The sequence below is a fragment of the Sardina pilchardus genome, chromosome 14 (assembly GCF_963854185.1).
Source record: "Sardina pilchardus chromosome 14, fSarPil1.1, whole genome shotgun sequence".
Lineage (NCBI taxonomy): Eukaryota > Metazoa > Chordata > Actinopteri > Clupeiformes > Clupeidae > Sardina > Sardina pilchardus.
Genome location: NC_085007.1, coordinates 18,027,090 through 18,053,547, shown reverse-complemented (window position 1 = coordinate 18,053,547; position 26,458 = coordinate 18,027,090). Strand labels below are relative to the sequence as shown.

The following is a 26,458-nucleotide window of genomic DNA, read 5'->3' as shown; positions in this document are numbered from 1 at the left end:
TAACCAGGGCACAGATGCAAATACTCTTCTGTCTATTTGTAAGGCAGCTTTTGTGTCTTGCTTGTGCCTTCCACTTTCTTCTGTTTGGAAATCTGCCGAAAAATGAAGGAAATAGCATCTCATGGACTTCGCAGAGCCTTGATTTAGAGTTCTCTTGTGTCCACTTGATGTCAGCTGTCAAACTGGGAGCCATAAAATGTTACTGTAAAACTGTCTGTATAGTTGATTTTCCAGACAGCTATATATGTATATATAGTCCAGTTGTGTCAAACTTTTATTGGATTCTACAACAAGCTAAACATTGGAGTTCAAGATTCCAAAATATAATATTGTGTTCAACAAGACTTGTGCATTAATCACTAGTGCAAGTGATAGGTAATATTTTGAGCATTCTTGAATTGTGCTGTACTGTACGTATAATCTTATGTAAACATCTTATGAAAACATCTAAGATTAAGTAAACACATTTGACCATGTTAAGGCATCTGTTCTGTTTACTCCCTCTAGGTCCTTGGTGATTACAACAGGCAAAACAAAAGCCTTGATCAGGTCAAGACATTCATCGAGGAGATCGAATCGATTGCCAGCGACCCCAAGGGTGACCACTTCTTCAACGTGTCCGACGAGGTGGCACTGCTGACCATTGTGGATGCCCTCGGCAGCCGCATCTTCGCTCTGGAGGGTAAGATCCCCCCTCATTTTTTACTTTTGTTGTGACTGACAGCAGTACAGGCACCTCATGGTGTGTTTTACCGCTTCGCGGCCTCACATTTCCTGCCGATAGCATCAGGCATGAATGAACCAATCCTCATGAATAAAGAGAAGAAAAACGGCAGTTGAGATTCAGAGTAAAAATCCCCTTGTTTTGCAGAGGCTGTGTGTGTTTATGAAGCGTTTTTTAAATGCCTTTCGAAATCGCTTGTGGGAGAGCTGGGGGTGGATTTCTCAGTGGGTAGAGAAAGTCTGTTTGTTTTAAACCCCCAGGAACTACAACTTGAACGTGTTAGTAGGGGGTAACAGAAAAATAGGCAAAGACAATAGAAGCCCAACGGGATGAGAGGGGCGAGGGCTCCTCAACCGTAGTGCCTGGACGTCCAGAGAAGGCCTGTGTTTATAGGTGCTGTCCCATGAGATCTGGTACCATAAGTTCAGTTGTAGTGCAAGCAGATGTCTGTTGAAAGGACTTCATCCTGTGATGGATGAAGTGGGCATACAGTACGTTGATGCTATAGGCTTTGTGATGACACTGAAAACAGGAAGGCAGACAACAATGCTTTGTTTTTTGTTTTGCAGCTACGTCTGACAAACACGCGTCCTCTTTTGAAATGGAGATGTCCCAGGCTGGCTTCAGCGCTCATGCCTCGAAAGTAAGTTATGGTTTCAAGGATTAAGTACAGCAAATCAATTCGAATATGTTCACACAGACATGTCCCCCAAGCTCAAGACTACATAGTCATCCAACAGTCATCTTCCAAATGCAGTAAATTGCATTTTACTCAGCAGTGATATGCCCTGGCGAGACTGCATCCTCCTTGTCTATCTTTTCTATCAGTTATACGCCCTCTCCCCCTGAGTAGCATGATTACTTACCATCACGTGAACTCTTTTGACATAAAAATTAAACTAGAGAGAGAGAGAGAGAGAGAGAAAGAGAGAGAGAGAGAGAGAGAGAGAGAGAGAGAGAGAGAGAGAGAGTGTTCTGAACACCCTCTTAAGGACATGCATTGTGTCCGGCAGGGCACAAGATTTCCTTAAACGCGGGCTGGACAGTTGACTCACGCCAGTCGATCCAATAAAAACAGCGCTGTAGTCACAACGCATTTCCTGTGTCCCTATCTGTGGTCCGTATCTGTAAACAAAAACCTCCTGGCGCTCTTCAACCCACACACCTGACTATGAGGCACTTAGACGGTGCTATCTGGAGACGCTAGCATGCCTTTGTAATGACTTGGCCTCAATGGCCTTTAGTCATCAAGCGCTCAAGATACTGATACGGGATCAGTTTGACTTATATGGTCACTCTAAAGATGGCCAGAAGGTTCAGATTAATTTTAGGCCTGTCAAGGCACACAAATTGTTCCTATTGTTGAATTGTTTGTGCTGTCATTGAGCCCTGTTTATAGAATTTGTGGCAGTATGTAAGGTGGAGTTTTACTTGTTTAAATGAATGGAGCTAGCAACACACCCTCCTCACACTGACACACAAACATACAGACACAAACATAAACACACACACACACACACACACACACACACACTCTCTCTCACACACACACACACACACACACACACACATTTATTTTCACTCTTGACCCCACTCACTGTAGCCTGATGAAATGCTTCAGACCAGCACATTGTCCTGCAGCATTTCCCCTTGCCCCCCCACCCGCCCACCCGCCCACCCTCCCCACCACCTCCCCACCACCTCCCCTACAATGTGTTTACTCTTTTGCGCTGACCCGCCCCTTCCTGTCTGCTTTTCCGTGCGGCTTCCTGTGTGGCAGGAGGCCTTGATGCTCGGGGCGGTGGGGGCCTTCGACTGGAACGGCACCGTGGTCATGCAGCAGGACGGGGTCACCGTGGAGCCCCACAAGGCCACCTTTCACGACCCTCAGCAGGAGAGATACGAAGGCCTGGCAGGCTACGTGGGTAAGTAGGGCACTCTGACTAGGCCAGTCCCTTTCTGTACCCCTTCTGTGAACAGAACTGTTAAAGAGTGAAGAAAAGTGAATACAAACATCACTACATGCAATAATCAGTACAGCCATTAGCAGGGTCTTTTTTTTTTGGAAAGATGTAGCCGAATGACACTGTGTTAGGGTGAGACTGATACTGTTTGGATTGGATTGGATATCCCAATTACATACTGTATCCCAGATGACATGCTAGATAACACACAGTAGTGTGTTAATGTACATTTCAATGGTATACACACGCTACTACTACTGCCCTGATGCTACAGTATACTGTATGTATGTGGTGATGACAGTGCTTTATTAAGACCTCACCCTACCCCTTACTGTCTTATTCGGTCACATTCAGCTGAAGTATGGTGATTACTTCACACACTGACAGGGCACAGTATGTGGTGTGTTAATCCTTCTGTTGTGTTGCGCTGGCAATGGAAGTGCATATAAACACAGCGAGCGATTTTCCATTATGACCCATTCCATTCTTGTGAGCGAGACAGTGCCCCTCATTTGTTAATCTGAAGTGCATCACGACTCCAGTCTAAACACTGTTCGGGTTCTGGTGAGCAAAGTCATAAACACCAGTCACCCAAACCAAAATGGCCGCCAGCCGGACCTAAAATAGGCCCAATTTCTCACCTCCTTTTTCCTTTTAAGGGCCCTGAGGTTGCATAGCCTAGCTACTGCTGTCTGAGCCTTGAAGGGAGCTGCTTGAGCCATAATGGTGCTGTTTAATCTCACACTGGGAATCTTTTAGAGAGGAACACCATAAACACGGTGAACAGCTGGATGTGAGCAGAATAGGGCTGCATGGGAGCCAAATAACTGGCGACTGTTTTGTTGCCGTCTCACACACACAAGGTGTTTTACTAAGTCCCACCAACGCTGACTCATTAAAACCAGCTGTGGAAGGAGATCGTGTGTGTTTGTCTTGGGCTTGACTTAATCAGAGATTTTGGTTGCCACTATAATTAGTGTAGAGTTAATTACCTATGTTAAGTAAAGGAATGAATATAGCCTTCAGGCTTCATATTTATTTTTTTTATGAAGAAATGGCTACTGTGGTTAGTCATGCTGTGTATGTACAGTATGTCATGTGTTGAAAAATGAAGTGCTGTGTCATTGTCATTGAAAGAGATAAAGTTGAAAATGGTTGACTTCCTGTCATGTAACAGTTTTCATGGTGAAAATAAACGTTGACATCAGCTGAGCCTGAGTGATTGTCTGTGTCCAGGTTACGATGTCCAGTCAGCCTCCACGCCCGACGGCATGCTCTACATCACTGGCGCCCCTCGCTTCAACCACACGGGCCGCGTGACCATCTACCGCTTTGACGTTAAAAGTAAAAACATCACCATCGTGCAGACCCTGGAGGGAAAGCAGGTGGGTCCCATGCCCCAACCCTCCACCCTCCATCCTCCATCCTCCATCCTCCACCCCCACCATCCGCCGTCACGTCCCGTCCCGTCTCAGACATAAACACTCTAATTAAAGATTAGATATCACTGTCTCATTCAATCAGCGTGATTAATTGCTGTCTGGGGAAGAGGGTTGTTATTTTATAGTAGGGGCTCAGTCTGTCTTGTTTTGCTTCCTCTTCCCAGATTGGCTCCTACTTTGGCAGCGTGCTGCAGACGGTGGACGTGGACATGGACTCCTACACGGACCTGCTGCTGGTGGGGGCGCCCATGTACATGGGGTCAGAGAGGGACGAGCAGGGGCAGGTGTACGTCTTCAAACTGAAGGTAAGTGTGTGCATGGTCAGGTGTGTGTGTGTGTGTGTGTGTGTGTGTGTGTGTGTGTGTGGGGGGGTGTGTGTGTGGGTGTGGGTGTGGGTGTGGGTGTGGGTGTGGTGTGTGTGTGTGTGTGTGTGTGTGTGTGTGTGTGTGTGTGTGGGTGTGGGTGTGGGTGTGAGTGTCTGGTAGGGGGTGTATGGATGTGTGTGTGTGTGTGTGTGTGTGTGTGTGTGTGTGTGTGTGTGTGTGTGTGTGTTTGTAGTTTGGCTGTGGATGTGCATGTCCATGATTGTCTCAGCTGACACTCAATCAAATTATTTATCAGCTTTCTGACACAAGAAGTGACATGGTGGCACTGCTTATGAATCCGGTAGTGACATGGTGGCACTGTTTATGAATCCGGTGGATACATAAGTACTTGATTTAGGCTGAATATTTCCATGGGCTTTTGTGTTCTGTGTTTGAAGTATACAAATTGTATACATCTGTAAGAGCCAGAGCTGACCCTTGCATACACTTTGTACACTTACACAGTATAACCCGGCACAGGTCTGTCCTGCATATTGAGAGCATATGTTTGCTGTAAATCCTGTCAATTTAATCTATTCTGAGTCTCCTCTGTGTGTCCAAAGGGCAAGAGGTAAAATCTAAATCTCCAGAGATTTTTGTGGAGCCAGGTTTATATTATGGAGGGGGAATCAGTTGAGTGTACACTTTTGTGTAGGTCTACTTCAAACTGATCCACGTGACTCTAGAGAGAGGCGGGACCTTTCATAACCTAATCATGTACAGTAGTGAAACTCATTTAAGATAGTGGTCATGATATCAGCCTGTTCAGACAGACTGCATAGTAATGCATTTAATGTCATAGTGTACAAAACAGTATGCAAGCAGTCAAGCAGTTGAATGATGCAGATATTCTGTATGCGGCGCATCATAACGAAGGACACTTCATTTAAAATGAAAAAATGAGAAAATCTCAGAATGCTAAATATGAAGAGCTATCTCAAGCAAAATGAAGATTGCCTGGCGCTGAAAAGCAAAAAGAATTTGGTTCATTTTGGTCTGGAAATGTTCCAGTAGATTCCAGTTATTCTCAGACCTCAGACCTCTGTCTAATGAGCATCAATCAAATTATATCGGAAGTGAATCAGAATCGGATGGAATCTGGCATGATGCGATGGCTGACATCATTGCACTTCAGCTCGCCCATGCGCCCTCTGTGCAGCTCGGTTCTCCACGACTTTATCCCCATAGTCTGTGATCAAAGGATTTAAAAAAAAAAAAAAAGAAAAGCAGTGTCCTTGTGGGACTTTTGTTGAAATTGTTTGTTGCTCTGTTGGTCGAAATCTCTCCAATGGACGTGCGTCCTCACCAAAACAAAAAAAAAAACTCCTAACGGGTTGCTGACTGGCCGAGCCCAAAGAACAAACTCGAAAACCCCTCGCATCATTCCAGAGCAGGGGACTCATCGTCTTGGCGCTGGTTGGGGCCGATTCTCCATGGTGTTGCGTCATCGCTCCTCTCTTTGTCCCCCCCGTCAGGATGGCAAGTTCGAGCTCGTCATGACCCTGGAGCCCGAGCCGCAGCCCTGCGCCCACAACAAGAGCGCCATGAAGAACGAGCCGTGCGGCGCCCGCTTCGGCACGGCCATCGCCGCCATCCCCGACCTCAACCTGGACGGCGCCGCCGACGTGGTGATCGGATCGCCGCTGGAGAATGACCACAAGGGGGCGGTGTACATTTACCACGGCGACAAGCAGAACACGCTCAAGGAGAAGTATGTGCAGGTAAGGCGAAAGGAAAAGTTCTAGGACGTGAGGACATTTTTTGGAACGTCGGGAATGGAATGGTTTGGTCTGGAATGCATGGCTCTCAAGCAGCCTCTTTTATATCCAACTGAATTTGAAAGGAACTTATTGACATTGTACTTCTTCTTTTGTTGTGTTGTGTTTGCTTGTGTGTTAAAGCGCATCGCTGCTGGAGGGGATGGTGACAAAGTGAAATTTTTTGGCCAGTCCATCCACGGAATAATGGATCTGAATGACGATGGTATTATTGACGTCACTATTGGAGGTCTTGGCGGAGCATCTCTTTACTGGTGAGTGTGTGATTGTGTGTGTGTGTGTGTGTGTGTGTGTGTGGGTGTGTGTGTGTGTGTGTGTGTGTGTGTGTGTGTGTGTGTGTGGGTGTGTGTGTGAGTATGTGTGTGTGTCCTACTTTCATGTGTGTGTGTGTGTGTGTGTGTGTGTGTGTCAAGAGGGTGGGGTGCTAAAAATTTGGCTGGAGAGTGTGCGCTGATCTCAGCTATTTACTTGGTCTCTATGGCCTCAGCTGACACCGTACTCTTGCCATGATTTTTTAACTGTTCTTGGTTTAGCCAGCATTCTCAAAGCCTGTCAATCCAAACCTGACCCTAGTCACGCACTCCTCCCCCCTTCAACTCCCTACTGAGCCGTTCCGTCCAGAACCCCCTTTTCCTTGAGCTCAAATTCATATGGCAGATCTCTATTATGTCGTCAACCTGTGGCTTTTGAGACGACCAGAATAGAGTTCCTGGAGCCTCAGAGAATGGAGAGGCCTGGCTCATCCCTGGCTCCAGGTTAGCATGGCGTCCTCTCGTCGCGTTCCCCATCCCTCCCTCCCTCCCTCCCATCCCAGGAGAGCACTGACCTCCTTACACAACAACAGAAGATACTCAGTGTCCTGCCCGAATAATATGACTAAAGTCTTCTCTTTTTACACAGCCATAAAGGAGGGCAGTTGGGGACAAAGCTTAGTCAATGACTAGGAATGTTATGTCACCGTGAGTCCATTTTGCTTTGGACAAAAGTGTGTCTGCTGAATACCGGTCACTCTCCTTTCCTTTGCCTTATGTCTAGACTGGACTGTTGTGTAGAGAACAGAAACGATTGAGTGGAGGCTGAACTACTCCTTTTCATTCCTCCTCCTCTTCACAACACAAACTCCCTGATGGGTCAGTGTGAGACACTAGAAAACCCTCATATAAGAACACTCTGCCATAGACACCCTCCCACATACACAGGCCCAATCCCAATGTCAGCCCTAAAGACTAAGAACTAAAGACTCACAGACTTAATTGATCTCAGGTGCTAAGTGAGTGAGTGTGTGAGGCCACATCGGCTCAGATATGTATTTGGAATTGGGACAGCCCTTCACGAGATCACATGTACCTTGGCGATGTTTACTAACAAAGACGTTGCTAACATTTGCACCATGCACGTGTGTCGTGCGTGCTGTTGTTTACCTTCATTTCCGGATTTTTCTATGATCTCCGCGGTAAACGTCACAACACTTTGAACTGTGGGTAATTCCCTTAGGTTAAGTCTGCACCGATGCAGACTCACGGAAAGGGCTCGGTAAGTCTGTACTCAAACCCTCCCGCCCGTTGTAATTCGACATTGGGACAGCCCTAAACCCTTACGAATTTCGCGAGAACGCGCACCAAAGTCCGTGAGTTCGTGAGTCCGGACATTGGGATTGGGCCACAGGCACACACACTCCTCACACACACACACACACACTCCCACATACACACACACACACACACACACACACACACACACACACGCAGAGACCACACAAACATTCTCTGGCTCTGATACAGAGTGTATCGACCTCTCCAGCCTCTCGTCCAAGCCTCTGGCCAGACGCGTTGTGAGAAACTCCCATGGCTGCCTGCCGGCGAGGCCGCACCGCACCGCAGCGCTGCACACATCCCCCGGGGGGAGCTGGCCCTCGGCGGAGGAGCCCCCGGGCCCTCACAGATCACTCCCTAATTCCAGACTCCCCACACAAGTGAACCCTCTTCACTGTGCGATTCCACAGCTGTTTGAGGGCAGCAGCGGTGCTCAGTGGAAATCGGTGACCTCCACATAGTACCCTGGTGGTTCTCATTGCTGGACTGTCAGGGTTTAAAGCAGACACAAAAAAAAACCTGTTGTTGTATGTTTTCATGCCTTCAAAAGCAGCTTCCATGGTAGTGATAATGGGCCTGTGTTGAGTGTGATGGGGACCATCAAAGGGAGAGCTGAGGTCCATCCCTTTGCCTCATTCACCGTGCTGCATCTGTGTTATTGCAACGCTCACGGAACCATCTGTTTGACTGTTCAGGCTCAGACCTTCATTCGTTTACTCGTGCGTCTAGGTCTCGGGACGTCGCCGAGCTCCATGCCAACATGACCTTTGACCCGACCAAGATCAACCTTCAGCAGCCATCGTGTGAGGATCATGACAAAACTGCTTGCGTGAAGACCAAAATCTGCTTCTCCTACAAGGTCAAATCGGACAAGAACACAGACCCAGCCAACACCAGTGAGTGGATTAGTAGTAATTATATTATGACTTGGGGCTCATGACCTGTTTTTTTTATGTTTTTTTTATTCAGACACATAATACCTACCGGACAAACAGCTGATAAACTCTTTAACTGAAGTCACTGATACTCTGTCTAGAGCAGGATATGTGTGGATAGATACTATAAGCTTGAAGTAATGCACTATTTTCTATTTCAACATATTAATTGAAGTCAGCTGGCTTTGAGGCTGCCCTGGACGCCTGTGAATTTAGCATTGCAGATTTCCTTCAGAATGATGTCACTGACTGACTAATAATGGAATATGGGAAAAAAGCACATTAAAATATTCTTCCCTCCACTTCTGAACCTATTACTTAATGTGGTTGTTCTAGGCAGCTGTTTGTCATTTTGATGTTGTAAAGTGAATGACAGAACAGTTACATCTATATATCATGTTTAAGTTTCAACATCTCACAGTTTAATGCGTTTCACATGCATGCGTGGTACTGTAATTGGAACCGCTGACATAAGTGATGTGCATGAATGTGATGTTGTCTTTGGCCTAAGTGTGGTATGCATGACATTTAGCCCAAATGAGAATCTCAGACTATTTTAGACACACAGACACACACACACACACACACATACACACCCACACACGCACACACACACGCACACACACACACAGGCATGTAAGTACGTTTGCCTCTTGTGAGTTAAGTAACACTCCCAACTGGTGATATTGCAGCGGTTCGGTACGGACTGCACCTGGATGCTGAGAGGTCCACGAGTCCGCGAGTGCGGTTCATCGGCACGGACGAGAAGCGGATGCAGACCAAAGTGAACGTCACAGACTCCATCTGCGCAGAGCACACCTTCTACACGTTGGCAAGTAAATCTGTCCTCTTATAAGACAGGTAGTGGAGCTCAGATAGGAATGAATAGGCAGACTCAAGCCTAAATGCATTTCCCTTGCTATGAAAGCAATGTCTACATGTATGCTATGAAAACATGTCTACCGTAATTTATTGTAATGTCAAGAAGACTTTTCTTCTTGACATTACATTTCTCGCTCGTGTGTTCTTGAAACCACAGCAAAACAGCCTTGACTTCCTTCCCCTTCCCTTGTCCCTTCTCTCTTCTTCCCTCCACTCTGTCTGTCTCATTGCTAGGGGAACCTCAGGAAAGAGGCCCCCCCTTTACACCATGAGCGTTATCCCTGGCTGCTCATAGCTTCTTCCTGTTCGGAAAAGAGTTCTTCTTTGCCACTGTTGCCTTCTGTTTTCGTCCTTGAGGGTCTTTAGGTCGTGAGCTCCTCAAAGTGCCCCGGAGACAGTGTTCACAGTTAATGGCTCTGTATAAATAAATAAAATTGAATTGAAGACATTTGGATCTTGTTGTTAAACGGGGTCACGATAAGAGTAGGCTTGTTTTGTCCCAAGGCCACGAGAGCTGTTTGTTGCCCTTTTCCGTCAAGCTAAAAAGAATTTGAGTCACACAAGTGCTACCATTCTATAGGATAATGGGGCAATTATCCTATTTTATCCTGTTTTCGATCGGTGAGACTGCATCTTGAGGGCACTGAGGAAATGAATAGACTTCTAGCTCGAAAAGACTCACGTGGTTAAGTGCTCTCGTTTGGCCTTCTCTGCTCTGCTGTGAGTGGCGGTGTTACACAGTGGCTCGTCTCCAAGGTTGCAGGTTCCCAGCCGAGATGCCGGCATCTTTGATTTACTGCAGTGAAGGATACGTTAGCCTTGGGAACTGTAACTACCCTAGTTTTAGTCTTTGCAGCCCAATGATCAAAATTGTAGACCATTGTGCTTCTATTTGAGTTTACAGTACCTGCTAAATGATTCAATGTCAATGTTATAATGACAAACATGTTTCAGGAGGGTCTTTGTCTAAAGTCTATTGGGCATACTTTTATAAAATTGTGTATGAGATTGCAAGAATATGGAGTGCAACAAGGACCCATTCTAAAAAAACTCAAGAGATTCCCACTGGCAGCGTGGCCTAGTATCTGTACATAAATGGTTGTGGAGTCGTAGTTGTAACCGTAGCCATAACACAAGTCTTGTTTAGTGTGGAGTTTTTTAACAGACATGTGCGTCCTCGTGTTGTTTTCATTACCTACACATAAAGAGAAGTTATCTCTCAGACTTTCATCTCTGTTTACCGTAAAGCCATTTACAAAGACAATGATCTCTTCTTCTTCAAAGTTGTTGACCTTTGAAGACCACAGCATTGGAAAACACGATAAGCATGTTTATGTTCAAAGGAGGCCTACTCCAATTGTACTACCCCTATAGAATCTCACCTAGACTGCTTACAAAACATAATTTCAGAAAGTAATTTCATTTGTATTCTTAATTTCTTTGAGCTGCGAATGAGTCCAGATAAGTACAGTGAGGTGTCTGCTAAAGACTTGAGATGACGGGTCCTTGGACAGTGTAATGAGAACCAGAGTGCCGGGGATCAAAGCAATAGGAGAATGCCGGCACCCTAACAGTTCTAATTGCCCACAGCCTCTATGGCGAAGGCACAGAGAGAAGGCAGCTGGAGATATCCCCCAGTGACCTAACACTGCTCTGAGAACAGGATGGATAACACATGTTTTCTATGAGAGAGGAGGGGGAGAGGGAGAGAAACATAGAGAAAGAGGTGGAACAATATACTGTATATATATATATTTATAGTGAGACAGAGATGTGTAGAGACAAATAAAGTCAGACCAGTGAACAGTTACTTGATGATGCTGAAGTTCAGTTAATGACTCTTTTGAGTGTACTCACTCTAGGCACGGTTCACTTGCACCGTGCTGGCATACGCTTCTCTCCTGTTCCTGGTCCACACTCATCCTGCTGCTGTGCTTTAGAATCTTTGCAAGGGCGTGATCATAAACCCAACCATACAGTCCACCTCCTCAAGTGAACCTGGGCACAGACAAGCATACCGTGTCTGGGTATGGTACAGAGCGATCACAGTGGTCAAACAAACTTTGGGGGTGATATGTACTCGGGTATGGTATGGCATAGTGTGAGTACAACCTTACAGAACAGAGTTCTGACCTAAAAATAAGAATAGTGAAAAAATGCACAGTTGGGTGAAGGAGATCTATGACGCCACCGATGCAAATATCATCCTTGTCCCCTCAGTATTGAATAAAACCCCTCTGTGAAATTCTATCACTCACAGTTCTTCCTACACTGCAAATCCTTTTTTTCCTTTCTTCATAAGACTTGCACAAACACTTTTCTAATTAAAATTCCGAGCCCAAATCCTAATCATTGCACAACTTGTGCGTCAGTTCCCGAGAACGGGAAATCCCATGCTTTTATCACCTACACATGGGAACTAGTTGCTCAACTCTCTCCACTAACATTGGCATTTTGGCACAAATTCTTATAAATTAACACTGTGATGAACACTCATGATGTTTAAGATATCATCCCACCCTAAGTATGGAATCAATGTCACTCTTTTAGTCCACCATTAAAGTCCCTCCAGGCATAACAGAGCATAACTTAGTCATGCCGTTAAATGTCAGAGCTGAATACGGGTGGCTGTATAGTGATTAATGAGTCACAGTCTGTGCCCCCAAGTTACCCCCAGTATACAGTGCACGCACCATCAAGTCAGAATAAAGAATTGAGATCAAGAAGTGTCTTTAGAAAAAATGCTGATGAAAGATGAATTATTAAATAGAATATTGAAAGAGTATTGATATTATGATATTAAGTAAAATCTTAGCCCACATTAGTTGAATGCAAATTAAACATCTTCTAACTCTTGCCTCTACAGGACAGGCCGGACTTCCGAGGCCCCATCATGGTTTCACTGGACTTTGGCTTAGCTGACCCAGACAACGGCCCGGTCATGGACGGAAACTTACCCACATCCATCAACAAGTCGGTAAGAAGACCTGACCTGCAGCCCTTGTCCAATCAGCAATGTGTCAGTGTTTTACGTGGAATGTGTGTGCTGTCTTGCAACATGGAGGCTTTTGTAGTACTCTGTGACTATTGAGTGCGTATGAACTGCGAGTGGAGATAAGTGTGCTCCGCATTACGTTTTGAATGACATACGCAGGCAGTCCCAACGCACAGCTTGTCTTGGCCAGAGTGTAAAAATGCTGATGAGGCATGTGTTTGTGTGTATGTGTGTGTCTTTGGGTGTGTGTGTGTGTGTGTGTGTGTGTGTGTGTGTGTGTGTGAGACTGTGAGAGTGTGTGTCAGAGAGTTTACAAACCCACTGCACTTCTTCAATATTAGGTCAGCAGATGTTCACAAATCTTTTCCTCCCACATGTGCAAACATCAGCACAGAAGGATGTAATCACAGTTATGCAGGTCTTTAGTGGACCTTGAATGGAGTCAAACGGACTGTTTGCCTTCAATTTGCAGGAGCTGAGAGAAATCCGCGTTTAAGCCAGGTTGCAAATGACGTTAAATGTGTTCCACATTAACGTACACTGGTACAGCAGCGATGGATTTCCCTTCACAGACCTCCTAGTCTTGATCTTGGCACAGCGAATTATAGTCTATCTGTGAAGCTACCATTACTGTAGGACACGGCCAATAGATGGTGTGTGTTGTGCTTATTTCTTTTTTTAACGCCCAGAAGTCACTCTTGCGTCATGTCAGCATATTGTTTTCTCACAAACGCACTTAGAACTTATTGTGTTTGCGAACCTGGTGATTTGGTGGAGAACTGCATCATACTTAGTGTAACAGTCAGAGCACCTACGAGATCAAGGACAGTCGCAGCTCAGTGAATAACAAGTTCACGTCACATTCTGGTCTTGGATGGTGAGCTAAGCTTTGAAGTCCAACTGCTCGGGCCACCCAGTAGGTTGAATTGAGGATCCCCTCATTTTTAGTGTCGTTGGATTTACAGCGAAGCATTAATCTCGGTGGATGAGTCACAACTTCTTTTTGCACCACATTAAGAGGCTTCTTCTGAGATGAAACGCTCCCCAGATCAGCCTGGTCAGCAGCACGGACACACAGTCCAGACAACACAGCGGTCCAGTCAGCCGCACCACACTGAGGAAGGAGTGACTAAGAGACTGGTTCGTAGCAACAGTCTGTGTGTGTGTGTGTGTGTGTGTGTGTGTGTGTGTGTGTGTTTGTGCGTGTGCGTGTGCGTGTGCGTGTGCGTATGTGTGTGTGTACAGTATGTGTGTGGTGTGTGTGTGTGTGTGTGATAGCGTGCATGTGTATGCTCATGCGTGTGTGATTGCGTGTGTTTGTGAGAGAGAAGCAGTAATCAGCAATTTCAGCCCCGAGTTTTACGGCAGCACCATGAAGCTGGGTGTCTGTTATCAGAGTCTGGAGCTCCTCAAACTGTCAGAGGACCAAGAGTAAGAACAGTAGGGTCATTCTCTGTGATACAGCACACATGTCTAACACACACACCCACACACACACACAAATGCATGCACTCACGTACACACACACATGTTCATATCCGCACACATGAAATTAAATGATGTCTAATTTGTACATTGAGCAGATGTTCTGTACACAGAAATGCACCCCCCCGCCCACACACACACAGACACATACACACACACACAGACACACAGACACAGACACAGACACACACACACACACACACACACACACACACACACACACACACACACACACACACACACACACACACACACACACACACACACACAAACACACACACTCCAACCAAATGGATTTATCTCATGGAAGCATGGGTTTCCTGAGGCTTTTACGGAACGACTGTCTGACCACTGGCCAGTCTCCCTGCTGGACTCACCCTGTCTGTTGATGTTGTCCCGTCTCCAGTGAGACCAGGGAGTTCTCAGACTAACGCCTCTGGGCTTGTGAGAGTCATTTAGTGGACAGTTCAAGTTCAACAACCAGCACCATGTAGAAAAGGGAGAGAGACAGAGACATACTGTAGTTGGGTCCCCCCCCAGCGGCTCAGTGTCTCTTTTTCATATTCTTCTCATTCTCTTGTCATTGTTCATAATTGCTTCATCTGATATTCATATATAGTTCACAGGGACGAAGTCTGAATTGTATGATGACGTGTAATCCACTCCGTCTGTCTGTCTTTCAGATCCCCCTTGTCGACTGTGGAAACAAAGACATCTGCATCGCAGACTTGCATCTCAGAGCTGCACCCAGCATCAACAGGTAGTCAAGTAGTCAAGGAGACAAGGAGTCTTTGTGAACTCATCAGCACTAACACGGCTTGATGAAATAGTGTTTGTGGAGTCTCTATTTATGTCAGCCACTAAGATATATTTAACTGCTTTCATTTGAGTCTTAATCACTGGTCTGCCATGATGATTAGGTCTTTTCCAGTATGAGCAAAGGCATGGAAACTTTCACCAAACCAGAGCTGACAGCCTTCTCTAGTTTTGAGCATGGACAAGCAGTCTCTGGGGGACACAGCACCCCCTTGTGTATAAAATGTGAAATTGCTAGCATATCTTTTTAAAAGTAAGACAGCTGTTTTCCTACTTATGTAATTCACTTAGAATGCTCATCAAGGCCAACCAGGAGAAATTCAATGTCAGTGTGCACGTGAAGAACAGCCAGGACAATGCCTACAACACTAAAGTGAGCTTGATCTACTCAGAAAACATCAACTACGTCAAAGTGGAGGTGAGCTCATCTTTGACTGGATTATTAAGCAGTAAGAAGAGAAAGAGGGACATTGCGTTATGTAGAGAAAATACCTAATAAAGGTTTAAATAGTAAATAAAAGTTTACTTGATAATGTTGTTTTCTTACTTTTTCAGTAAACTGTGACTGTTGTATGCATACTAGTTGTTTGCTCTGTCAGTCCATGAACTATTTTCATACTGAAGAAACGTTGTCACACCACTAGACAGAAGTAGTGTCCTTTTATGAGCGTGCTCACATACTGAATTGAATTTTATTGATTTTCCTCTTCTTTCTCTACCATAAGTCTATCGATAGTAACAGGGACATAGTGTGTGATCCTCACAACAATACTGTGGTCTGCGGTGTGGGTTATCCGTTCCTCAAGGCAAACACAGAGGTAAGGACCCCACAACTGGACTGATGCATTAACCATATAACAAAAACAACATCAGGTACTTTGTAATTATAACTCCATATATTCAGGCTGTATTTGCTGTCCACTGGAAATGACTTTATGCCAGACCCTTTGGCTGAATGTGGCTTTGTGAATAGTAATAAAGGTTTTCTAAATAACTTAAATGCTTTGTCCTATCCTCATGCATTATCCTCCTTGTTTTTTTTTCAAAATCAGGAGGCGTTTCGCATCCATTTCGAGGTTAATCCTGCTCATGTTCGGAAGGACATTTCCATCAACGTGGTAGCCACGACGTAAGACACCATTCCACCTGCAACATACCCCAATCAGTCCTCACTCTTAAACTTGTTCAAACAACATCCTTCAGCACTACGAGTCTAAATGATTCTGAAGCTCATATTGCTCTTTCTCTTGTTGACTCAGTGACAGTGATGAGGATAATTCAACTCTGATAGACAACCAGGTGAAAATCATCATCCCTGTGATCTACGAGGCTGGCATCAAGTTTACTGCGTGAGTGAGATCTGAATCATTAAGTAGACACTGTGGCTCGGGTGAGCCTGTCCTCCTCTTGGTGGGCACAGTTAGAGTAGAAGTAGTCAGCCATTGGTGAATTAAATCTTAAATAAGCAGAAGGTCAAATGTCAATTTCATAGTTTGTCAGACTTTATCACTTTATCTTTATCTTTTTTATGTTTTTGTGACCTTGAACAGTGCTAATGTTATGCTGAATATATAGGCCTACTGTGCCTCTGGATCTTTCCCATATACCTAAGTAAGCTAGTAGCAGGAAATGTGTATAGTCATATGGTCCAAGCCTGCCCCCTGTTGTAAAAGCTTAGTACTGCAATGTAGGCATGAGATAGTGATAACAATGCATTCTACTTTTGAAAGCATATTTTTGTAACAGGAATTTAATTTATCTGTGTTTTTAATTTCTGTCTGTGATCATCAAATTATTATTATTATTATTATTATTTTTTAATCTGTTGTATTCTTCCTTACTTCCAGAACTAAGTACATGAAAGAAGACCATATTGGCATTAAGGAGGGAGAGACGTTCCCCAGCGTAATTAACCATACCAGTGTGATAGGTGACGAGATGAATGTCAGCTTTACGGTAAGCAGCCAAAAAATCTAGCATCTACTTTTTAAGCATAGTTTGCTGTCTACCATCAATAACTGGTTTGTAATGCTCAATGAGATGTACTATTAATATTATAGGCTGAGTGTGAATATGTTGCTGAATGGTAGTATTTTAGGTGAATATATGTGTATAGTATTGGTGAAATTACTGTGATGCTTTGTTTATTGTCTATAGTAAACAACTTTTTGACCTTTCGGTCATCTTTATGACCTTTAGGCTACATGAAGAAGACAGAAAGGTTGAAATGTTCAGCCAGCATGACAAAATAAAACAAAAAGAGGAAAATATTTGAGAAGTGTGCAGACTTTTTAAGCATTAATGAAAGTAATCTATACAAATGAATTGTCTATACAAATGAATATAGAGCAGTTGAAGGGACTGAGCAGGAGCATGGATAGGCACGACTTAATTTTGGATTTGCTTGTACTGGCATATCAACGTCATGTTTATGTTAAAAACATTGGCGAATATGGCTTTTTTCTGTAGTCATTGTCTTCAGGACCTTGTCTCATGGTAATGTAGACCGACTTTGTGAACATCTTGTTTGCCACTCCCTCCAGCAAACAGGAAAAAGGTTTAAAATGTTCTTAACCTTAATCAATCAACTGATGTTACTGAACTGGTTAGATAACTTTAGCTAGCTTGTTCAGTTAAAAATAGCCTATATTAAAACTGACAGTTTAGTAATCTGTCATTTTCTGTCATAGCCTACAGTGTAAACAGGAAGTTTATTGCCCAGTAGGAAGCAAATCCAAAATGGAGTCCTGCATAGAGTCCAGTCCTTGTAGGCTGTCTGAACTCATGCGCATTGTTCCCCACCTCCCCGTCCTCCCCACAGGTTGAAAAGGAGGCGAATGTGAAGACCCCCGACCTCAAGCTGATAGTGATGTATCCAGAGATATCGCCCTATGGCAACAGACTGTTCTACCTCACAAGTGTCACCATGTCTAAGGTTCTGCTCTTACACTCTCCCTGTTCTCTCAGCAAATCTTTTAGCCAGTTGTAGAAGCAGTCTGTTACTTGACTTTAATCCAATACACTAGTGCCAAATGCAGCACACGCCTCTTTATGGCCCTCTTGGTGTCCTGTGTGTGCTCTCAACAAACATTCTGTTGTTGGGTCTGTGAATAAAACACAGGGGCTCAGACTGGGCACTAAACAATATCGGCCAATCAATACATTAGAAGTTACAGTCATTACTTCAGAATCACAGAGGGCGAAGGGTATAATTTCATTGGCTACAGTTCAGATATCAGTTTGGTTTGGAAACATAATCCCTCTTTAATGTGGATAGCAAAGGGAATCCATCATAGAAATATAAATATGAATAGTGACTGGATGAGGGAGTCAAGAAAAGATGGATGCTTATATTCATTACAAGGCTGGATTATTCAGCTTTTGGGCAGCTTTCAGTTGATTAATAGTCATTCAATTTTGAATGATGGAAGGGATATGGGATATATTATTACACAATATACAGTGCAGAGTTTGTTGGGCTTAGACTTGGAAGAGAGTAAAACTCCAAGTCACGTACAGTATGAAGTTCTATTTGACCAACTAAAGTATTACCAGCAAGCCATCAAGACCGAGGTGTTGATACAATCAACAAGAAATCCTTCTACTTCTGTGACCCTTGCTCCCTCAACGGAACTATGATGTTTATTTTTTAATTTATTTTTCATTGAAAAGATTGATTTGATAAGAGCTACCATCTTTCTTCCAGTTTCTGTTCACCCATTATTTATCAGACACTTTTTTCATCCTAAGTGACTTACATATGTCAACTATATTATAAGGGATTACATTGTCATTACATTGTCCTCGGAGTAACTTGGGGTTAAGTGCCTTTCTCAAGGGCACAACGGTGGAAGCCCTTAATAAAGGAAAGTGACTTGACTTGACTAGACTTGATCAAATGTTCTTTTTATCCACAGGGTGTGACATGCCATTTAGGAGCCCTTGTAAACCCCTTGAAAATCAGCCCAAAAACACCTCACAAACCGAACCCCAAAAAAGAAACCTTGAGCCAGTTCCTAGTGGTAAGTTATCCCATCCTGTTTCAGGGGTAGAGAATGGGGATCTTGAACCAGATTATGATTATAAATACTCACATGCAAATGGGAGATTGTGCTGTTCTTTTCCACTGGTGGTACGCAGACTCTCTGTTGTGGTACTCTGGGAGTCTCCAAGATATTTTATTTCATGACCAAATAATCACTTCAAATGATACCCCCCCCCCAAAGAAAAAGTAGTATCTTTTTTTGTATCTTTCTTGAAAAAAACAAAACAAAACAAAACAATGCAAAAACTGTATGTACAATGTAAACTATATTGAAATTGGCCTACGCTACTGTATTTCAGTGCTGGTCATAATGGTGGTACTTGGAGAGCCAATTGTTCTATGAGGTGGTACTCATTGTGAAACGTTTGAGAACCACTGTTCTACACAGTTCATGGTGTGTCTCATCTCGCTTTCAGACCTGTGGGCATCTTGCCTGCGCGTCCTTCAGCTGCTTTTTGCCCTCCGCTGACATGAATCAGGTGAACGTCAGTCTAAGAGTGTGGAAGCCTACATTTGTGAGGGTGAGTAGCCTACGTCTTGACCATATTTACCACCACTTCTGGTGTCCAGCAGCCAATCATCAATAATGTGTTCTGCAGTATGTCTTGAGGACGATCATAATGGAATGAATGTGGTTTAATGTAAATGGGAAGGATCATCATGTGGGCCAATCCAATGTTATGGGAATAAAGAGTTGTGGAGACTCAAACATTAAAAAAGTAAACATGATTGGTCCTTTTGTGAAAGGTGAGAAGCCTACTGTGTTTCCATTGGCTTTTAAACAAGATTTTCCAGGCTGTTTCCAGGCAGGACTATCAATTTCACAAAGTGTCCTGTCATCCTAGAATTTGACAGCTTTCTCATGCAGAACATGGGTATCTCATTTTGCAGGCGGAATATTCCTCCATGTCCATGACAGTCAACGGCACTTTAAAGAACCAGAACACGGAACTCTTTGTTTTGAACGAGAACAGCATCACCAGAGAAGTGAGTGCTAACTTGTATACTTTCCCTACTTGTTACTGTTAGCCATAGACGTCGTAAATGAGCAGTGCTGTTAGCTCATCAGAGGCAGCTGAGAATGTGTGCTTGAGGAGCATGTCTGACACCTTCTCTCGATGGCAGGCCAAAGTGCAGATATCTAAAGAGTCACTGGGTGGAATTCCACTGTGGATCATCATCCTGGCCATCCTCTTGGGTCTACTCCTACTCGCCCTGGTCATCTTCGCATTATGGAAGGTAGAATGCCTTCTCTTTTATGGTTCTCTGTGATTATGCCTATTCTTAACATGTTTTTTTTATTTTCAGTGATTAAAATAAGACAAGGAGTTTCTCAAAGCAGATTCATGTGAACCCAGACGCATGTACTGTATCTGCCATAATGATTAACAAGAAGAAGCAAAGTTTTCTGCACCAACTCTTGAAGTCCTCTGAAATTAAAATCCATAAAACCCAATGTAGTCCAATGACTATGTCAAATCTCAAATTACTTGTCAAACTCTATGTGTTTCAAATGCACTGTAGTGTAACTGTAGTGTAACTGTGACGCTCCTTCTCCTGTTTACCCAAAGGCTGGATTCTTCAAGCGAAAATCCATGGAGGAGATGAAGGAGGAGAGGATGGACGACTGAGGTGCTTCAGGCTGCACGTGTGTACAGGAGATTCTTCCACCCTTCCAGCCTCCACGTTGTGCCAAGTACCTGCTCTCCTCTGGAGACCTCCTGTGGTCATCATACACTGTCTGGACAGTCAATCCCTCATCAGAGTCTCACCTTCGGAGAGCAACATTCAGTCACGCTACGGACAATTTAACGTTCAACGACTGAAGAGGGACAGTGCCTTTTAAGGGACCAGCACCAATTGGCACCTGTTGGAACCCTCTATCCGAGTTGTCACCTGTAGGTCCCACTGTATCTTTGTATATACGTCAACGTTCCTGTCACTGTTGGACACATTCGATCAGATTGTAATTTGTGGAGTACAGTCAAGCATGGCCACGCAACTGCAGGGAAGAGGCGCAGAGCAGGCTTTCCAGACTTTTTCACAAGCTGTTCACCAAAGAAGTCCAAGATGGTGCTTGTTCTTGACCACGTAAAAGCTACACTCGTCTACGATGCAATGTCACGCGAGCACACTTTACCAGCCTACCAGCTAGAGTTTATCAGGCGCCTGGACTCTGGATCTCTACATCAGAGGACCATCATCCATCTAATGGCATCAGAGAGCACCTCACAGCACTGATCTTTCCATATGACTTGCGTACGCCTACATCCCTCACGGCCAGACAACCTCCTCTGGGGATCTGACCCAGGCTCAAGGCCCACGGCGTTCCTACAGTAGCTTTACTTGTCCATTTTTTTCCCTAACTTGAAACACTGTTTGTTGGTTCTGTGTCAAATACTGAACATAGTTTTTTTCATTTTTTTTTTGTAGCTGAGTCTGACTTTGACTTTTTGTGTGTCTTTTTTTAGTCATATTAATCCGTTCTTTTTTTTGGGTCACATTCCTTCTGAGCTTTGTAGCTAATGTTTCGGAAATGACACTGATCTGTTTCACATGCATCATATTCTCATCTGACTTTGAAAATTGATTGTACTGTAATTGTAAGTATTTGTAAAAGTTAAAGTGTACATATTATGTGGGTGTTTGTGCAAAGTGCATAATTTAAGAAGTTGATTATTAATAACTGAAAGAGAGAATTGAGAAATGACCCATAACTTGCTACTCAGGTGATGTAGTTAGTGATGACCATAATGTGTCATGTAATCATGAATTGAGAACTAGGTCTGCAAAATATGTAAATACTGAATTTATTACTTCATGTGTACTGAAATGTTGACACAGTAAGCCCATGCTCTTTTCCATTTGAGACTTATTATTATTGACGAATAGATTATTATAAACTGACGAATAGATTTATTCATCAATTCATATGCCTTGAATTTCTTAGTTTTATCTTTTCCTGTTTAATTATCCATCTCAATTTTTCTAAAAGATGAGAAACATTGTTCAGACAACCAAATGACTGCCAAGTTTGCTCTTCTACAATACGTGCTATTAGTTTGCAGACAATTTAATTCAAAGTTCAGTTTCAGTTCAGGTATATCAGTTCAGGTATTAGTGTATGTTTGGATTCCTCCAGAGTTCAACCTCGGTGGTCAGCTATAGCAATACGCTCTCTTTCACAACATGAAATATTTTTCATGATGGCATGTGTCGTTTTGCAGTACTTGTAAAAGTTGATCAACAAACAGGTCCAGACAAATTACTGTACACAATATTTACAGTCATTAGCCCAGGCAGTGCAGTATTATTCCTGTTTTGTTTTTTTTGGGTTTTTTCGTCAACACATTTTGAGTATTCTGCACAGATCCTTATTCGCCACTCATTTGTATTGTATGTAATTTCACGTCCATCAGCATTCACTTTTCACTGGTTTCTGCACATAATGAAGTTTTTAATTTAACATGTCTGCATGCAAACAATGACCTCGGGCCTCATTTGGAATTGAGTTCCTAAACATAATAACTCACAGCTTTTTTTTGTAACTTCAAAAGATTGTAGCCATTTGTTCACAGTTGGAATCTAGCCCAGCCTTAACAGTCATTAAATAGGCCTAGTCTGTTCAGCCTAACAATAAGCACTTTGTCCCCAATGTCTCAGTTTGGTCAGTTGTCTGTTGTTACTGCCCCTCCATTTATCCTGTCAGCTACAGACAACCACAGAAACCATTGCTGGTCTCTATATGAACCCATAACAAAGCATTCGCTAATGTGTTTGAAATGGAAATTTCCAATGCATGTCAATCCCTATCCTAAATTTTCAGGGAGAATGCTATGCATACCCCATTTGGCTCAAAATACTCTGGTATGTTATATTATGTTCTCACATTGTATGTTTTCTACGTTTCATTATGTCTGAGCCAAAAAGAAACCTGAACAATATTAAATAATAGTGATAAGATTCTCCATCTGAAGTGAAATTCTAAAATGTGGAGAGAGAAACATCTTCCTAATAGACTTCAGACCTACGCTCAGAGAGAGAGAGAGAGAAGAACGGTGGTGAGGGGTTGATAGATGTACCGGTCTTGGGCACTGCTGTGAAATTTCTATGTAATGCACTGGTTCAGCATACTGTATGTGTTTACTCCTCAGCACGGACCTAAGTAAAGAAAATGTCATTGCACATGCTTTCAAGAGAGTTATGCAGAGAAATAAAAAATATTTTTTTTTGTACTTGACAGTGAACTGTTTTGTGATTGCATGCAATAGATTGTGTGTGTCCATAGGTTTCTGAGATTGAAGATGTATGCTTGTGTGTGTGTGTGTGTGTGTGTGTGTGTGTGTGTGTGTGTGTGTGTGTGTGCCTGTCTTTGATTCATACTCATCAGTCTCTCCTAATGTGTAGCAATGGGATAGAAGGGCCGAATGGTTTTGTCTTTTGGGCCGCTCAGACTGTGTTCTGCTTCCTGCAGACAGGTCATTCATGCGTACAGGATTAGCCACTGCACCCATTAATCCTTTCAGCTCCAGTGTAGTCCACTCACCACCTTAACCCCATTTCCGACATTTATTCAAAATTCCTTGCCTCAGAACAGGGAACTGTAGTATAGTGTGTTTTTGTCAGCTAATATGAAACATAATGGTATCAGGAGAAGGTGTACAACTTATGGAGCCTCAGATTGGTGTTATTTTCATGGCAAAACATGATAGACCATATACTGTCTTGCCAATCAAATCTTGTTCAAAATTATTTCTGTTGCTTCTTTCCTTGTGTAGCCTATATTGTGTTATGCTTTCCCAATTCGATCACGTTGGACATTTTACTTCTAGGGCCAATGGCTGCACAAGTCTGTCGTAGTATGTACCTTCCATTAGGTGGCAGTGTACACAAACTGGATCTGCTTTAATTTACTGTACAGTAGCCTGTTGCTTTCACAGTACTGATAGAGGAATAATAAGGATAGTCCAAAAAAGGCTTTCTGAAGTGTAGCTTTTCTTTGGAAAGATGACCATGAACCATATATGGACAACAATCCTGGCCCACAATTAACCATATATGGACAACAATCCTGAATAGAATATAATAGAATAGAAGTGAATAGTAGTTATAATATAGGTCCACCAATATACCCACTGTATTTGAATAGGAAAATGCAAACATCCTTCACATTTTCAGATTTTTTTGTTTGTTTGTTTGTTTGTTTGTTCGCAAGATAACTCAAAAAGTTATAGATGGATTTCAATGAAATTTTCAGGAAAGGTCTGAAATGACCCAAGTACGAAACAAATACATTTTGGCAGTGATCCGTGTCACTGTCTGGATCCAGGAGGCGGTTATGTTTTTGCTTGGAGTGCTTTTCTCGTTGGTATACAGTATATTATCAGTAATTGGGAAGAGTACATGATGGATTGGCAGTATGTATGATTTTTACTGTTGCTTTCGGGACTATGAAAATGTAGGGACACCTGGATGAGCCTGAAACATCCTTCACTGAACTCTAACAGAATACTAGTACAATTCACATTCCTTGGTTGGTTAATAAATACAAACAACAAAAAATGCATTGAAATGAGTTAAATCAAAGGAATACACCACAAACTCCCCAAGTACATTCCTACTCAAGATCATCTTGTGAAAAGAGACATTAAAATGACAGATCACTACCTGAAGGATGTACTTGAACTTGATGACGATCCTGGTAAAAGAACATCCAAAGAAAATGTCAGGCTCATGCATATCACATGTGAGACTTCGGGCTTTTCATCTGAGAACCTGCCTGCAGGAGACGTAGTTCGGTATTTCCTGCTGTGCAAACAACATAACAACTTGCGGAATTGTTTATCTCCGTAGGACATAATGTTATGGCAGGTGCCTTTAGGCTGTTTGGGAAGAGCTTCGTAAAATATTAACATACTTTCGTTTCAGGACAACCAGTGACGAGAGATAAAATCCTCCAGTCAGCACAAGAATCAGCCTCTGGCTACATAAGAAAAAGGGAGTGTTGTGATTCCCTTTGAAGAGAGGCCTTCCTCAGCAAGAGGCAATGCATCCAAGTTATATCACTGTCTTTGGCAACATGTAAGCGTCACTGTTTGAACAAAACAATCGCATGCCTTCAGTGATGCCAGCGTGACAAGTTTGCACAGAACTAACACGTTTCTTAGAAGAAACTGAGACTGAGGACTGAGAGCGTGGAGAGATAAAGAGAGAAGATTGGATCATCCTCCTGGTGGTTTCCGACAAAAATATTTCCCCCTTTCAAAACCTCTGAAGAAGAGGAGAAAATGTAACTTAAACTTCAACTGAAACTAGACTTGAGACGTTCTTCTCTCTGAGATTGTCTGGAGTTTGTGTGTGAAGTACAGTCCCTGTTTCTCACCTGAACTAATCTCCCTGCCCACGTTTATATAAGTTCTCCAAACCTAACGCTAGCGACTTAGAGACTTGGAGAGAAAGTCAACCAATGTTGCATAGAGACACACCCTACACACTCATGCTCTGACAAGGACCTGGGATTAATCTCTAGCATGCAATCTCTCTGTTTGTTAACAGTATGTGATTAACTGGCATGACAGGGAAAGCAGTGGACTGAAATTAAAGCCTGCATTATTCTCTTGCATTATACTCTTGAAATTTTTCAATGAAACAGTCACCTTATACAGTATTTATTAAAATACACAAAAACTAGACAAATCTCAACTTTCTCTACTGTATGTTTTGACATGACATTTAATGAATAGAATCTATAGCCCAGGGGAATAATAATCCATCATACTCTACATGATAACAGTGAATTACTCCACGTGGCATTATCGATCAGCAGAAGCATTGAAACATCATGTCCCAAATAGAAAGATGTCAAGCCCTTTGACCAGACCAACACACACATGTATTTCTTTCTGGGGCTTCTCTGGACTTCATTGGATAACACAGTGAGATGAGTTGTGGGGTTATGGCATGACCTTATGGCCCATGGAGACTTCAACCTGCATAATTCACTCCAGCAGACACATTTACAGTATGTGTCCTTCAAAATACCTGTCATATTACTGACAACTTAAGGTTATTTTTGAACAGCCTTGACCAGCAGGATTGTGCCTGACTTTGTGTACAACCAAAATAATGCAAATTAATTAATTCTAAGCAATCTGTTCCCATAGGAATACATATTTTCCTGACCTCTTAGTAAACTATGTTAAAACAACTTTATGACTAAGATATCCAGACACAACACTGATATGTTCACCTCAATAGTTATGATTCAATTTACAATGTATGACCTGTTAAGAGAGCAATTTCTAGCTTCCTGTCTGACCAACCTATGAGACATCAGGCTACAGACTAAGAGCAAACACACACCACCTTTTCATGCCATCATGACACAGTAGCCTACATTCCTCGGTGGTTATGGCAACCCATGGCAAACCAGTCT

At 43.2% G+C, this 26,458-nt stretch overlaps 1 protein-coding gene across 1 annotated transcript in view; it reads left to right on the top strand.

Annotated features, from left to right (window-relative positions):
* The window catches only part of itga1 (integrin, alpha 1), a 44,919-nt gene extending 21,661 nt beyond the window's left edge, over window positions 1-23,258 (top strand). Inside the window, exons 9-30 of the mRNA XM_062554355.1 lie at window positions 508-682; window positions 1,294-1,367; window positions 2,505-2,649; window positions 3,925-4,073; window positions 4,295-4,435; window positions 5,971-6,216; window positions 6,397-6,527; window positions 8,595-8,761; window positions 9,493-9,632; window positions 12,549-12,659; window positions 14,846-14,922; window positions 15,270-15,396; window positions 15,704-15,796; window positions 16,031-16,107; window positions 16,238-16,327; window positions 16,826-16,934; window positions 17,800-17,913; window positions 18,896-19,000; window positions 19,440-19,544; window positions 19,915-20,010; window positions 20,149-20,262; window positions 20,595-23,258. Coding sequence (XP_062410339.1) covers window positions 508-682; window positions 1,294-1,367; window positions 2,505-2,649; window positions 3,925-4,073; window positions 4,295-4,435; window positions 5,971-6,216; window positions 6,397-6,527; window positions 8,595-8,761; window positions 9,493-9,632; window positions 12,549-12,659; window positions 14,846-14,922; window positions 15,270-15,396; window positions 15,704-15,796; window positions 16,031-16,107; window positions 16,238-16,327; window positions 16,826-16,934; window positions 17,800-17,913; window positions 18,896-19,000; window positions 19,440-19,544; window positions 19,915-20,010; window positions 20,149-20,262; window positions 20,595-20,654 — 2,646 coding nt within the window. The 3' untranslated portion in view covers window positions 20,655-23,258. The remainder of the gene's footprint in view (window positions 1-507; window positions 683-1,293; window positions 1,368-2,504; window positions 2,650-3,924; window positions 4,074-4,294; window positions 4,436-5,970; window positions 6,217-6,396; window positions 6,528-8,594; window positions 8,762-9,492; window positions 9,633-12,548; window positions 12,660-14,845; window positions 14,923-15,269; window positions 15,397-15,703; window positions 15,797-16,030; window positions 16,108-16,237; window positions 16,328-16,825; window positions 16,935-17,799; window positions 17,914-18,895; window positions 19,001-19,439; window positions 19,545-19,914; window positions 20,011-20,148; window positions 20,263-20,594) is intronic.
* The last annotated feature ends 3,200 nt before the right edge of the window (window positions 23,259-26,458 follow it).